We start from the raw sequence: 15,614 nt of genomic DNA, 5'->3' as shown, positions 1-15,614 counted from the left end.
TTGGTTTGTCTGTGTTGTCTGCTCTGCTTAGAACGCTGACGCTCTCCCATTGGATTTGTGTCTGTTAACACCATTTAAGGCCAGTGTCTTTCGTGTTCCTTTCTTTGTGGATTTCTTCATCTAGATAATGATCTTTCCTCCCCACCTTCCAATCTTTGTACTCCCAAAGGGGTGCTTATTTTATTTTGTACCTTGTTATAGTTGTTCTTTAGAAATAACCATGCTTTTCTTATCCTTCCTGGTAGACTGTTTATTTTTTGAGAAGTGTCTCTTCCTTATCTTGGTAACTTTGGATATACCTACTAGTATGTGTTTGCGTAAGTACATGCCTAAGAAAATACATTTTTTTCTTACAGTATGTATGGATATGTGCCAAATAAATGAATTATATCCATTTCAGCACATTATATATTTGACTTGCATTCTATTGTAAGTTCCTTACCTGGTAGCAGACTGGTAGCTGAGTTTGTGGACTGGCCACTGGTCTACATCGTTGTAGACCTACTTTTTTTACCCTTAAAAAATTGAGTAGCATCGTTGTAGTCTACTTTTTTTACCCTTAAAAAAATCTAGAAGGAATTAAAAGTTTATATCAATTTACTGTATTAGTCATTTTTAGTTAAACAAAAACTGTTAAATGCAGCAATTGCTTGATGGCATAATTAAAACTGTACTCTAAAAGCCCTTTTGTAATGGATTCTTATTGTTTTCTAGAAACTACCCAACTCTAGCTAATATTGAAAGGAAGAAAAAGTTAAAACTTGAAAAGGAAAAGAGAGGAGCGGTGTTGACGACGACCCAGTATGGGTAAGTTCCTGAAAATTGCTTGCACTCTCAATGTTCATTTTAAATTCTAACAAATTTGTGCATTCTTACAAACAATAAAAAGAGGACACACTCAAATCCTAAAACCTCTATACTTTCAATTCTGAAACTTTTGCTTTTGTAACTTTTTTGCTGAATTTTTAAAATTATATTTTAAAATAATATGCCTGTACTCATAGGTATAGTATGAGTATAATAATACTCTATACTCATGTGGTTTTCAACATGATTTATATTAACAGGTCTTTTCTGTCTTTGTCCCCTGGCTGAACAGTTCTTCCCAGAGGCAACCCATTTTGTCCTTCTAGAGATGTCTCATTTGTATACAGCACATAGATAATAGTCTTTTTTGTTCTTTTCCTTTTTTGATATATTCCTCAATCTTGCTTTTTTTGGCCAAATAATAAATTGCCCTGTATTAATATATAAACAAGACTCCTCATTCTCTGAGAGTGTGTAGAAAGTGTAGGAATATCCCCACAAGGTCGTCTTTTTTTTTTTTCCTTAAACCAATTCTCTATTGACAGACATTCGTTTTCAATCTTTTACTAATAAAAAGTTGCCCTTATTGCCCTGTACATACATTTTACATGTGCAGATATTTCTGAGGGTGGATTCCTAGAGGTGGATTTGCTGAGTCAAAGACATGTATTCATAATATTGGTAGCTAATTGCCAAATATCTGTCATAGGAGCTAACCCAGTTTACTCTCCCAGCAGCAGTGTGTGAGACGTCCCATATTCCCAGTACCTCAGCTTCATAAAACTTTTCCCATTTTATTTTGTATTGTGTACAACTCAATGAATTTCTCCATGCACACATACCTACATATCTATGTAACTTCCACACAGATTAATAATATATAGAATATATTTATCTCACAGAGGTTTTCTCTCTTAGGCTCTCCTGCCTAGTTCCATGCCTTCCCACAAAGGTAACCTCTTTTGAGTTCTATCATCATAAATTTATTTAACCTGTTCTTGGAACCTTGTATGAAAGTGAAAGTGGAATTCGCTCAGTTGTGTCCAACTCTTTGTGACCCCCGTGGACTATACAGTCCATGGAATTCTCCATGTCAGAATACTGGAGTGTGTAGCCTTTCCTTCTCCAGGGGATCTTCCCAACCCAGGGATCGAACCCAGGTCTCCTGCATTGCAGGCGGATTCTTTAGCAGTTGAGCCACAGGGAAGCGGAACCTTGTATAAGTGGAATCATATAGTATATCTTCTTTGGTGTAGTTTCTGTGGCTCAAAATTATTTTGTGCTATTCATCCATATTGTTGTATATAGCTGTAAATCCATTCTTAACTGCTGTATAGAACTCAGTTGTGAGAATATATCTGGGTTGGCCAAAAAGTTCATTCTGGTTTTCCTGTAAGATGGTAAGGAAGAAACTGAGCAAACTTTTTGGCCATGCCAATATATTCATTCTGCTATTGGACATTTGGGTTGTTTCCACTTTGGGCTATTATGAGTAAAACTGCTATGAACATTCTTTTAAGTGTCTTTTGTGGACATAAGTACTTACTGTGTGTTTAGTTATAGATACGGCAAACAGTTTTCTGAAATGGTTGTACTGATTTATATGCTTACTGACTCTGCATCTAATTTCTCTGTGTCCTATTCAATATGTGGTATTGTTATACGTTATACCTTTTCCTCATGTCATGCCATCTCCCTCATGACTAATGACGTTGGACATCTTTTTATATGCTTATTGGTCATTTTGATAATTCTCTTGTGAAGTGCCAGTTCAAGTCTTTGACTGTTTTTTAATAGAGTTGCTGTTCTCGATTTGTAGGAGTTACTTACTTAGATACAAGTCATTTTTTGTATAGAGTATAGGTGGTGCAGATACAGTCTTGCAACTTGTGGCTTGCCCTTTTATTCTTAATAGGTGTCTTGTTTTGTTTTTTTTTCTCCCATATGTTAGTCTCAATAGCACATGTATCTGGGGTCAGTTGAGGGTTATCTGCTGATCTTCACAGAGTCACAGCCAGGGGTTGGTTAGCTGATGGCTAGGGTACCTGTGTAGTTAACCATTTCTCGTAGCCTTCATTCTTGAGTGTAGATCATCTTTCCATCTGATACTATTTTTCTTTTGCCTAAAAGACTTCCTTTAACATTTCTTATAGTGAGGGTGTGCTGAAGATGACTTCTTTCAGCTTTATGTGTCTGAAGAGATCTTTACTTTACCTTCCTATTTGAAAGATAATTTTGCTAGATATGCAATTCTCGGTTAATGGTGTCTTTGATATTTACAGTACTTTAAAGATGTTGCCCCACTGTTTTCTTATTTGCATGGTTTCCAAGAGAAATCTGCTGTTACCATTATCTTGTTCCTCTGTGTAAAATACCTTTTATCTCTGGTTGCTTTTAAGATTTTCTTTTCATCACTAGCTTTAAGTTTATTATTATATGTCTTAGTATTATTTTCTTACTTTGTATTATTGTCCATTGAGAGTATATGTAATGAACCTTTTTTCAAAAGGTGTTTTTTTTTCCTGCGCATAGTTTACATAAGCATGTGCTCACGTAATTATTTGTTTTCCTCTTAAGTGTAGTAATTAAGCTGGTTTGAGAGGGCACTTGATTTGAGCTAGCTGTGAAATTGTGCTTGCTTTATGATCTTTAAGTTTATCCCCCTGTAACATGAAGAGAATAATAATTCATTTGGCCAAAATGTTTGTTTGGGTTTTTCCGTAAGATGCTATGGAAAAACCAGAACCTTTCTGCCAACCCAGTACCTGCCTAATCTATTTCAAAGAGTTATCATGAATCTCAAACAAGAAACAAAGTAGCATATTTGTAAAATCGTCTGAAACTTTAAGGCTCCTTAAAATTAAGTAGATAAGAGTTAACACACTTTGTAAAGTCTAAGGAATATTTTGTGTGCTAAGTCGCTTCAGTCTTGTCCAACTCTTTGCAACCCGGTGGACTGTAGCCCGCCAGTCTCCTCTGTCCATGGAATTCTCCAGGCAGGAATACTGGTTGCCATGCCCTCCTCCAGGGGATCTTCCAGACCCAGGGATGGAACCCACACCCGCACTGGCAGGCGGGTTCTTTACCACTAGGGCCACCTGGCAAGCCCCAGGGAACATTTTATCTTTTGTATAATAGGAATGAAAGAGTGCTGCCAATTAAACTCACTTGCTGTTGATTGTACAACATAGCCCAATTTAGAGGGATTAAATTATGGGAGGAAATGTGCAATTTGGAATTGATAAAGTATGATATATTGTGGTGTGTTTTCATTTAACGTTCTGTCTTTGGAAGCCATTGAGTTTATTTTTTTCTGATCTCTTTAGTGTAGTAGGTGACAAGTAATTGATTTGACAGCTAAGTTTTCTTTTACATTCACTAATCTTTTTCAAATTTTTCTTGAAAGGTCAGTACCTTTTATATTAAGAATTGCATTTTTCTTATTGCAGCAAGATGAAGGGGATGACCAGACATTCGCAGATGGCAAAAATCCAAAGTCCTGGCAAACATCACAAATGGAAAAATGGCCATGCTGAACAGAGAACAGCTGCTGCGTCAGGCCATCACTTGTGTGATTCGAAGCCTGAAAATCCACCTGAGGCAAATTCAGACCCCCTGGGTGTTTTGGTAAACACTGATTCTGGTAAGCTAAATAGGAAAACACTGTGTTTTTAAGAGTATAGACAATGATGCAGAAGTTGATTCTTCACATCCTTATTTATGGAGAGTTTAATGGCAAAAATGTAGAAAAGTAGAATGATGCTTTTGTTCCTAATAGGAGTGTCTTATTTAAAACCTCACTTTAAGAAACTTTTTATGAATCTCGGGAATGAATGCATGAAGCACGCAGAATGTGGGAGAAAGATTATATTTATTGGGTAATTTGCATAGTATCATATAATCTTGGAAATATCTTTAAGACTGTTTTGAATGTATTGATGCTGTGAATTCAGATTTACACCATTAGATGAATTTTCCCACCTAGAAAGCAGTAATTCTAAGGGAACCCAGTATTTATGCTGCTCAGCATGAACCTGGTCTCTTTGGGTAAATAACATTAATTCAGTATATTAAATAATACTGTTCTTCCTCACAGCATAGAATATATTTATATGTTTATTATTTATTCTCGAGTTCTCTCTAGAATTTAAGAGATAAGTTTACTCTTGCTTACAAGTTGAAAAATTAAAGGACAGAAATGTTGCTGTCACAGAACGATATCATTCAGCCTCTAAGGCTTCATTTCTCTTCTGAAAAATGAAAACATCGACGTAAATATTTTACCATCTTTCCTTCCAGTAACAAAGCGTGAGGCTTTATCTAGTTGCTAGTGCTTCTTCTTCTGCAAAGGCGTGTTACCAGTGAGTGGACTGAGGAGGGATTGTTGTAGGTTTGCCAGCAGGCCCTGCTCAGCTTGGGGAAAGTGGCTTTTCCCATAATCACACGGCAGATTATTGAACTTAAAGGATGGGAAGAAATGGGCGGGGGGTTGGCAACTACTTCATTGACTAAATCAGGATGGAAAAAGATCTTGACATAAGGAAATGTTGGGCTAAGAATGACAAGATAAAATTCAGTAGGAATAGTAATAATAAATATTTTAACACCAGCTAACACTTACTAAGTAAGGTACTTAACTGTGCCCTAAGTGCTTTGCATATAGTAGCTCTTTGCTTCATAGCAACCTTTCACGTACGTGCAGTTGCTGCTTCCGTTTTGGAACCGAGTCGTTTAGCTTAGAGTCATTTACCTTAGTCATGCTGCTGGTTAGTGACAGAGTCAGACTCAGGAGTCTTACTTCTAGTACACTACACTGCCTCCACATGTGAAGTCTGAATCTGGCCCCAAAAAACAAATCTATGTTGTATGGGTCTAGGATAGTTGAGGTGTGGAAGAGAGTTTTAAAAAAGCATCTTCTCATCCTTGCTGATAGTGAGGAAAAGGCAGAAGACATTGGGGCCAGGGCTCAGTTTACTCTTGGGCACTGATTTTTTTTTTCCCCTTCAAAAAATGTTGGAGAGTGCCCACATACTTACTCAAGCTTACAGCTTGTGACCTTGATGATGAAATATAATCTGTGCCTAAGTAGAAACTTCCACGTCATTAAAATACTTGAAACACAAATATGAAGACTACTGTTACAAACATTAACTAACTTGAAAATTAGGTAGTTCTTTGCTTTATGCAACTTTCTAAATGAACATTTGAAGGGTTCTGTAATGTTGAATAGTCTTTGCCTTCATATTGTTAGCTCTGGTTGGGCAATTCTGTTTTCCCATTTTTTAAAGAAGTGTTTCAGTGTGTGCTAGTCCGGTGAAGCACTAACGAAAAGATGACTGTATCTTGCCTGTATTTAAGCCTGTATCTAGATCTTCAGGAGACACTTTAGAGGTGAGAAACATTAGTTAAATACCTTTCATCCTCATAATAGAAAGCATTCAGTCAGGTTCCTAGGACAGTTGAGTAAGAGATATCAAATCATTTTGTTGTGGCTTAATGTTGAAACCCTTACTTTTGTGAAGGTCAGAGATGAACATGTAAGGCTTGAATAAAAAAATCCTAAAAGCAAGCTATATATTAGTGATGTTTTTTGAGGAAATCAGAATACCAACAATCAAATTATGGTCGCTTGATTTTGTAGGAAAGGTTCCATTTAAATTCCCATTATCCTTTACTTGGGATTTCTTCTGGACTTTTTCACTTTAAAAGTCTATGTTTTAGAGCATTGGTTTTTCAACTTTCCACTCCCAAGTATACTCCAGGAAACCACATGTACCCTTTTTTTCACATACCCTAAATATTCTCAGCATCTCAACTCTCCAGTTTATCAGTTTTACCTTGTTTAGAGAAGCTTCCTTCACATGAGCCAGAGTCACATGTGGTGTGTCCCCAGAACATAACTGAAGGTAATGAAATAGGAAAAGAGCTGTTCATTTGTGTGAACTCCTAGCTCTTACCCTTAGGAAGGCAGCTAAGTATAGTGAGCTGTAGGACACTCCTAGTAATGAGTACACCAACCACCCAGGTTGTGGTTTTAACATCTGTCTGTAAAGTTCTTTGCTATTCCTTATTCCACGAGATAGAGCTTAATTTCCTTCCCCTTGAATGTGGGCTGGACTTAGTGACTTGTTTTTAGAAATAGAATTAGGAAAGAGAAGAATAGTAACTTTACGGTGGAGACCACCAAGTAGTCATGGTAACATCTCCAGTAATAAGTCGGGTTGATGTGTACCCCCTGATACGTGATGAGAAGGACACCACCTAAAATCCATAACCTCAATCTAATCATCAGGAAACATCAGGCCCAGCTAAGGGATATTTTGCAGTAGTTGACCAGTAGTCTTTAAAACAGTCAAGTTCATGAAAGGCAAGGAAATACTGAAGAATTGTCACAGATTGAGAGAAGACACAGATCAAGGAGTCTGGAGGCTGAACGTGATGTGGTATGATGGATTGACTCCGAGAACAGAAAAAGGACGTTAGTGGAAAAACTGGTGAAATTACAACACAGTCTGTAGTTTAGGTGGTAGTACTATCCCAATGTTCATTTGTTAGCTATGGTAAATGCACTGCGGTTATGTAAGATGTTAATATTAGGGGGAGCTAGGTGAAGGGTTTATGGAAAATCTTGGCACTAGCTTTGCAATGCTTGTGTAAATCTAAAATGGATTCAAAATATAAAGTCTAGAGAAAAGGGAAGGCAGGAAGAAGGGTTGATATGTAAGCCAATTACAGCTGTGCAGTCCGCTTCTTGAATTGTGAGGAAATACTTGCCTCCAGGTTTCATTTTCCTGTGTTTTCTTTATAATTCATTTTCTGATTATAAAAATGATGCAAAAAATAGGGGGAAAAAATGGAAAAGCATAAAATAAAAAGCAATATAGTTCCTTAACTTATGGAGACAGCCACTGCTCATGTTTTATATCCCTCGGTATTTTTCTTAGATACATATATGTGATTTTTTAAGAAAAATAGAATCATTTTATTGAAAAAAAGAAATAGTGAGTCTCTGAATCCAGATGAAGCCAGGTTTCTGTTATGGCCCCACCTCGGCATAGTTCTGTCATTCTGTCCTGGTTACCTGCTTTGAACTTGTCCTTATTTAACTCATTCATGCAACAGTTTGTTCTTCAAATATTTGTTGAGCATTTATGTACTGTTCTAGGCTCAGAGGATACAGGATACTGAACAAAGCCAAACCCCTTCTCTCCTGTACCTTATGTCCTGCTTGAGGAAGCTACAGTAAATAAATATGGGTTGATATCCTTCATGAGGATGAGTAAAGCCAAGGAAAAGGACTGAGAATGGCAGTTGGAGAAAGGAGTGTGCTATATAGTGTAATTAGTGAAGACATCTCTGATAAGGTGATATTAAGAAATTTGAGTGAAATTAGGAGCTGAGACCTGAGAGCTTTCCAAGCAGAGAAAGCAAACACCCCATGGAGAGAGCATGCTTTGTGTACTTGGGGAACAACAAGGTTGGAGTGGAATAAGCCAGGAAGAAAGTGGTGAAGGATCAGCTCAAATAGGGTCTTGTCTAAGGCAGGAAAGGACTTGGGACTTTACTCTGAGGTTGGGCAGAGAGGTGATGTGATGTGTTAAAGTGGAGAGTGGACTGCAGAGGTGGGCAGATCATATCAGGCTGTTCTTTTAGGAGGATGCTAGAACTGTCTGGGTAAGAAATGCTGACTTGGACTATGGTTGTAGGAGTGAAGTGATGAGCAGTATGATTCTGGATATATGTTCAAAACAGAGCTGACAGTATTTGTTGCCAGATTGGATATGGTATGTGAGAAGGAGAAAAGTCAGGATGATTGCTAGGTTTTGGTGTCAGTTCAGTTCAGTCGCTCAGTCGTGTCCGACTCTTTGCGACCCCATGAATTGTGGCACGCCAGGCCTCTCTGTCCATCACCAACTCCCGGAGTCTACCCAAACCCATGTCCATCGAGTCGGTGATGCCATCCAACCATCTCATCCTCTGTCGTATCCTTCTCCTCCCACCCCCAATCCTACCCAGCATTAGGGTCTTTTCCAATGAGTCAACCCTTCGCATGAGGTGGCCAAAGTATTGGAGTTTCAGCTTCAACATCAGTCCTTCCAATGAACACCCAGGATTGATCTCTTTTAGGATGGATTGATTGGATCTCCTTGCAGTCCAAGGGACTCTCAAGAGTCTTCTCCAACACCACAGTTCAAAAGCATCAATTCTTTGGTGCTCAGCTTTCTTCACCGTCCAACTCTCACATCCATACATGACCACTGGAAAAACCATAGCCTTGACTAGACGGACTTTTGTTGGCAAAGTAATGTCTCTGCTTTTAAATATGTTATCTAGGTTGACCATAACCTTCCTTTCAAGGAGTAAGCATCTTTTAATTTCATGGCTGCAGTCACCATCAGCAGTGATTTTGGAGCCCAAAAAAATAAAGTCTGACACTGTTTCCACTGTTTCCCCATCTATTTGCCATGAAGTGATGGGACCAGATGCCATGATCTTAGTTTTCTGAACGTTGAGCTTTAAGCCAACTTTTTCACTCTCCTCCTTCACCTTCATCAAGAGGCTCTTTAGTTCTTCTTCACTTTCTGCCATAAGGGTGGTGTCATCCGCATATCTGAGGTTATTGATATTTCTCCCGGCAATCTTGATTCCAGCTTGTGTTTCTTCCAGCCCAGCGTTTCTCATGATGTACTCTGCATATAAGTTAAATAAGTAGGGTGACAATATACAGCCTTGACGTACTCCTTTTCCTATTTGGAACCAGTCTGTTGTTCCCTGTCCAGTTCTAACTGTTGCTTCCTGACCTGCATACAGGTTTCTCAAGAGACAGGTCAGATGGTCTGGTATTCCCATCTCTTTCAGAATTTTCCACAGTTTATTGTGGTCCACACAGTCAAAGGCTTTGGCATAGTCAATAAAGCAGAAATAGATGTTTTTTTGGAACTCTCTTGCTTTTTCGATGATCCAGCGGATGTTGGCAATTTGATCTCTGGTTCCTCTGCCTTTTCTAAACCCAGCTTGAACATCTGGAAGTTCACGATTCACGTATTGCTGAAGCCTGGCTTGGAGAATTTTGAGCATTACTTTACCAGCATGTGAGATGAGTGCAATTGTGCAGTAGTTTGAGCATTCTTTGGCATTGCCGTTCTTTGGGATTGGAATGAAAACTGACCTTTTCCAGTCCTGTGGCCACTGCTGAGTTTTCCAAATTTGCTGGCATATAGAGTGCAGCACTTTCACAGCATCACCTTTGAGGATTTGAAATAGCTCGATTGGAATTCCATCACCTCCACTAGCTTTGTTCGTAGTGATGCTTTCTAAGGCCCACTTGACTTCACATTCCAGGATGTCTGGCTCTAGGTGAGTGATCACACCATCGTGATTATCTGGGTCGTGAAGATCTTTTTTGTACAGTTCTTCTGTGTATTCTTGCCATCTCTTCTTAATATCTTCTGCTTCTGTTAGGTCCATACCATTTCTGTCCTTTATCGAGCCTATCTTTGCATGAAATGTTCCTTTGGTATCTCTAACTTTCTTGAAGAGATCTCTAGTCTTTCCCAATCTGTTGTTTTCCTCTATTTCTTTGCACTGATCACTGAGGAAGGCTTTCTTATCTCTCCTTGCTATTCTTTGGAACTCTGCATTAAGATGGGAATATCTTTCCTTTTCTCCTTTGCTTTTTGCTTCTCTTCTTTTCCCAGCTGTCTGTAAGGCCTCCTCAGACAGCCATTTTGCTTTTTTTGCATTTCTTTTCCATGGGGATTTTCTTGATCCCTGTCTCCTGTACAATGTCACGAACCTCTGTCCATAGTTAATCAGGCACTCTGTCTATCAGGTCTAGTCCCTTAAATCTATTTGTCACTTCCACTGTATACTCATAAGGGATTTGATCTAGGTCATACCTGAATGGTCTAGTGGTTTTCCCTACTTTCTTCAATTTCAGTGTGAATTTGGCAATAAGAAGTTCATGATCTGAGCCACAGTCTGCTCCCGGTCTTGTTTTTGCTGACCGTATAGCGCTTCTCCATCTTTGGCTGCAAAGAATATAATCAATCTGATTTCGGTGTTGACCATCTGGTGATGTCCACGTGTAGAGTCTTCTCTTGTGTTGTTGGAATAGGGTGTTTGCTATTACCAGTGTGTTCTCGTGGCAAAACTCTATTAGCCTTTGCCCTGCTTCATTCTGTACTCCAAGGCCAAACTTGCCTGTTAACGCCAGGTGTTTCTTGACTTCCTACTTTTGCATTCCAGTCCCCTATAATGAAAAGGACATCTTTGGGTGTTAGTTCTAGAAGGTCTTGTAGGTCTTCATAGAATCGTTCAACTTCAGTTTCTTCGGCGTTTTGGTGTAATCATTGAAAAGAGCTGGCATTTACTGGGATGGAGACTAACTGGCCAGAGAAGGCAGTGGCAACCCACTCCTACTCTTGTCTGGAAAATCCCATGGGCACAGGTAGGCTGCAGTCCATGGGGTCACTAAGAATCGGACACGACTGAGTGACTTCACTTTCACTTTTCACTTTCATGCATTGGAGAAGAAAATGGCAACCCACTCCACTGTTCTTGCCTGGAGAATCCCAGGGTTGGCGGAGCCTGGTGGGCTGCCGTCTGTGCGGTCGCACAGAGTCGGACATGACTGAAGCGACTTAGTAGCAGCAGCAGCAGCCCAACTGGGAGGCAGGTCTAGAGGAGAAATCCAGTGTTTTTGTTTTGGGGCGTGCTAACCTTTGAGATGCCTGTTTGATGTCTAAGTAGAGATGTTGAACAATTAGTTTATTCTGGCATTTAGGGGAAAACTGAAGGTATACAGTTGTGATTTATTGGCCTCTAATACTGTAAGATTTGAGATAAAGTGAGATCATAAGAGGAGAAAGAGGCACAGAGGGAAAGGTTGCTGAGGATTGGACCCAGGGACACTCAAGAAATTTGAAATTGGTCAATGAGGAGAATTTAGTAGGGAGACTGGGAAAGGAGAGCCAAGTGAAAGGGTTCTGGAAGTCACATGAAGGTCTCCCGTTGACCTTGAACAGTTGCAGGGGTTAGGAGCGCCAGCCCTCCATCCCCTTGCTTGAAAATTCGAGTCTAACCTGTAGTTTGCCTTTCATGTACTGTGGTTCTTCTGCATCCACAGCCCTGAATCCGTGGATTCAGCTAATCGCAGGTTGGTTTCAGTAGTACTTAGTATTGAAAAATTCCTGTGTATAAGTGGACCTATGAACTTCAAGCCTGTGTGTTCAAGGGTCAGTTGTACTGTCAAATGTTGTCACTAAGTTAAATAAGATGAACACCAACAAATGACCTCTAGGCTTGGCAACACAGAAGAATCTGGTGAACTTGGAAGAAAAAGTTCACTGGTGTGGTGGGCCTGAAAGACAGATTGAAGTAGATTCTAGAGGGTCAGATAGTTGTAGGAAATTTCAGGCCCAGGTGACTTGCCTGGTGAGTTATATAAATAGTTGAAATTTTGCTGTGAAGGGGAACAGAGAAATGGGCTGTTACTGAAAGACATTTCTTAGCATTATTCTTGACCATAGAGTTTGGTAGGATGACTTAATTTTCAGAAGACTTTATATATCTATAGGAGATATTCTAGCCCACTAGTTAATACTTGGGATTTAGAATCAGGTAGCCAGGATTTAAATTTGACCCGGCTGTTGTATTGTTCTGTTATCTGAGGGATCATCCAGTTCAGGTTCTCTTGAATTTTGGTTTTATCACCTGTACTTAATAGTGAAGGTGATACTTCAAAAGGGTTAAATGAGCTCATGCTTTTAAAGAGCATTATGTAGTCATCTGTATTGTACTTGTTGGTGCTTCTACATTTTGGCATATCATCATTTAAACAATGAGATGAACAGTCTCCACACTAATATTGTTGCAGATTCTGTTTTATCCACTAGGCATTTATAAATAAAACTGCATATTTTCAATTCCCCTTTATTAATTCAGGAGAAAAGATAATAAGTTAGCTCAAAATTGACAAGGAACAGTGTTTGGAGTGGGTACTGGGCAGTGTGGATTGGTGGAGAGAGAGGATTTAACTTCATCTACCAGAAGGTGGTAGTTCCATATTCACATAAAATACACTCCTTCCTACTGGCACGCTTCGGTTTCCCTTAGACTGACTTGGTGAACGTTCAATACTGTCTTGAAACATTTCATATTGGTTGTGGGTTGAGCTGGTTCATTACACAAGCAAGTTATTGTCTTCATTCTTCCATCAGGCACTACTGACTTGTTCAGAATAAATGTAATACACTTTCAGAGCTGCCAAAAATAAATGCAATAGGTGGTGTCCTGGGGCTACAACTAACTTGCTGGGCTCTGATCAAACACTTTACCTTTGGCAGGCTCTTAGTACTCGCTGAATTCTCATACTTGGCTTGTTTACTTAAGTTCTTAGAAGTTCTAAATAATAAAAATTTAGGCCAGATTCAGTGAAGCGTTATGTTTGTGCCTTTAACTGTAGAATGGTTGAAATACTACTTGTACCCTCTAAACCAGTCTTAAACAAAGAGTGGACAGTTATATTTTATTTACTCCAAATCTAATTTTCAGAGTCCATGATCCTAGTCCAGTGATGTTAAATACATTTATGACCTTCCTGGTACTGTAATAAAATTAATTAATAGCATAAAAGAAAATAATTAATAACAAAGATTGTATAATTCATTTAGAGAAGACCCACGTTCCATGACCAGTGAAGCATGGTAAGAGACTTGAGTTGTGTATAGCTTCCGTTTGCCCCTCTGTTTTCTTTCTGGGGCAGATAGCTTCTCTGACTGTAAAGATTTAAACCAAGGGGAAAATTTTCAAGTCTCCTGGATTTCTTTTTCAGGAAGATTGAGGAAATGATCAGAAAGTGCTTTCTTTTCACTAACACATGAGGGCGTAGGGGGCTGTCAGCTTTCTTTTTTATGCTGGTAGATATTTTTGATAGACAGTTTCATTCTCAGTGCTTCCTATTTCAGAATCTGACAAAGAGGAGAAACCGCAGAGTGCTGTCATACCCAAGGAGGTGACTCCAGCTCTGTGCTCCCTGATGAGCAGCTACGGCAGCCTCTCGGGGTCAGAGAGTGAGCCGGAAGGTAAGCCATGGCTCAGTGGGTAACAGTGCGGGCTGTGTCGTGTCGTTGTTGCCTTTGATGTGCACTGTGCATCAGTAGCATCCTTTCACGTGTATGTATCCGAGGACGAGATGTGTCATGCACATTCTTTAGTTGAGCCTCAAATTCCTTTCTCATTTGATTCAGAAGTTAACATGGGATGAAGGGAAGTGGGACAGAGAGAACTGTGTTGCTCCTCTGGGAGAAGGGGGCAAAAAGAACATGATGAAAGAAGAGGAAGGGGAAGAGATAGTATCCACTAGTGAAGTCAGAGAAAATTCTAAAAGATAACGCAAAGGAAGCTAATTACTTCTTCCCACTCTCAAGAACCCTTGTCTTAACATGTTTCGCACCTTTTGAAGCTGGAGAGAGGTCCTTTATGACAAAAGAAGATGGTAAAATTCCTTACGTGTATATGGGGCATTGTTCCTTATAGAGCACATTTACCTAAACTGTCTCATTTGGAGAACACAGGAATCGTATATGCTTGTGTTGCATTAGCCTGTGTATTTTTAAGATTGGGAGACATGGAATCCTTTTGATAATGTTTCTGAGAAGTTAATGTTATTGAGGATACATGTTTTAACCTTAAAAGATGATGACAAACTCCCCCTCCCCCCCAAAAAAGCGATGGTGATAAACCAACTCAATATCTAGCTACGAGTAGGCTTGGCAGTATGGGCAACTCAAGCCAAGGCTCACGTCAGTAACCCAGCACCTCTGAACCTGGCTCTGCATGGTCATTATATCTAGGCTTCACCAGCCACGAGAGAATTCTGGGTGTGTGTCTCAGATGCGTCATCACGGTAGGGGCTCTACCGAAGACAGGAATAGAGGGTCTTCAAAGTGAAAATGTAGGATGAAAGGGAGATTTAAATGTAATTGGATGAAGATGCAGGACTTTTAATGTTGACTAAGCCAGAAAAAAATCAGTGTTTGTGTAGTTGGAAGATGCTGAAGGAGGAAGAGTTGGGCTTTAACATGAAAGTTAAGGTTTAGATCTGGGTATCTCTAACATAGGAGTTTTTTTTTTCTCTGTCTTTGAAAGGCCAAGCTTTACTATGGTAACTGGTTAAAGGCTACTTGACTTTTGAAATATAATCTACTTTGGCTTTGTCAGAGGAATCCTTTACAGATGGTTGCCTCTTCTTTTCTTTTTTTTGAATTTTAAGAAAAACAGTATTTATTTCCTTACTCTTGTTTCCAGTGCACTGATATGAAGATGAAGTTATTCTTTAAACACATATTACATTTCCTGCTTATCTTGTGTATTTATGACAGGTGATAGCAAAGAAAGCTATTACCAGATTACTGAATCCCAGAAAAACAAGCCGTACAAATGCTTTCCTCCCTCATTCCTAAGATAAGACATTCAATACTTTTATACTCGTGTCTTCATTTTGAGGCCGCCACTTTGAGAAGCAGAGAGGAAACTGGAAGGGATCAGGGTTTGAGCCCTTTATTTTATAGACGCTGAAGCTTCAAGAGGATATGTGGCAAAACTAGCATGTGGCAAAGCTGACGTAAAGCTTAGGTCTAAAGAAGCCAACTATGTTGCCTTCCATTACATCTTTCTTTGTGTGGCAATAGGTGGTGCATCGCTATTCTTTTCACTTTGTATTAATTCAGTTTGACTGATTGTCTAAAACGTCCTGCCTTCAGGAAAAAGTCCTCGCTTCACATTCCTAAGCCTTAAGAATTATT

The 15,614-nt window shown here is 39.3% G+C and overlaps 1 protein-coding gene and 1 long non-coding RNA gene across 2 annotated transcripts in view; one reads left to right on the top strand and one right to left on the bottom strand.

Moving 5' to 3' along the window:
* Positions 1 to 15,614, bottom strand: part of LOC145528680 (uncharacterized) — a 40,090-nt gene that overhangs the window by 1,480 nt on the left and 22,996 nt on the right. The gene's annotated exons all lie outside the window — the stretch shown is intronic.
* NUFIP1 (nuclear FMR1 interacting protein 1) overlaps positions 1 to 15,614 on the top strand; it is a 33,932-nt gene that overhangs the window by 15,046 nt on the left and 3,272 nt on the right. Inside the window, exons 6-8 of the mRNA XM_081547355.1 lie at positions 715 to 807; positions 4,257 to 4,450; positions 13,776 to 13,892. Of these exons, the coding sequence (XP_081403481.1) occupies positions 715 to 807; positions 4,257 to 4,450; positions 13,776 to 13,892 (404 nt within the window). The remainder of the gene's footprint in view (positions 1 to 714; positions 808 to 4,256; positions 4,451 to 13,775; positions 13,893 to 15,614) is intronic.

This window comes from Giraffa tippelskirchi, chromosome 12, assembly GCF_054371585.1.
Source record: "Giraffa tippelskirchi isolate mGirTip1 chromosome 12, T2T-mGirTip1v1.2.pri, whole genome shotgun sequence".
In the NCBI taxonomy this organism is placed as follows: domain Eukaryota; kingdom Metazoa; phylum Chordata; class Mammalia; order Artiodactyla; family Giraffidae; genus Giraffa; species Giraffa tippelskirchi.
This window is presented reverse-complemented; position numbering and strand designations above follow the sequence as displayed.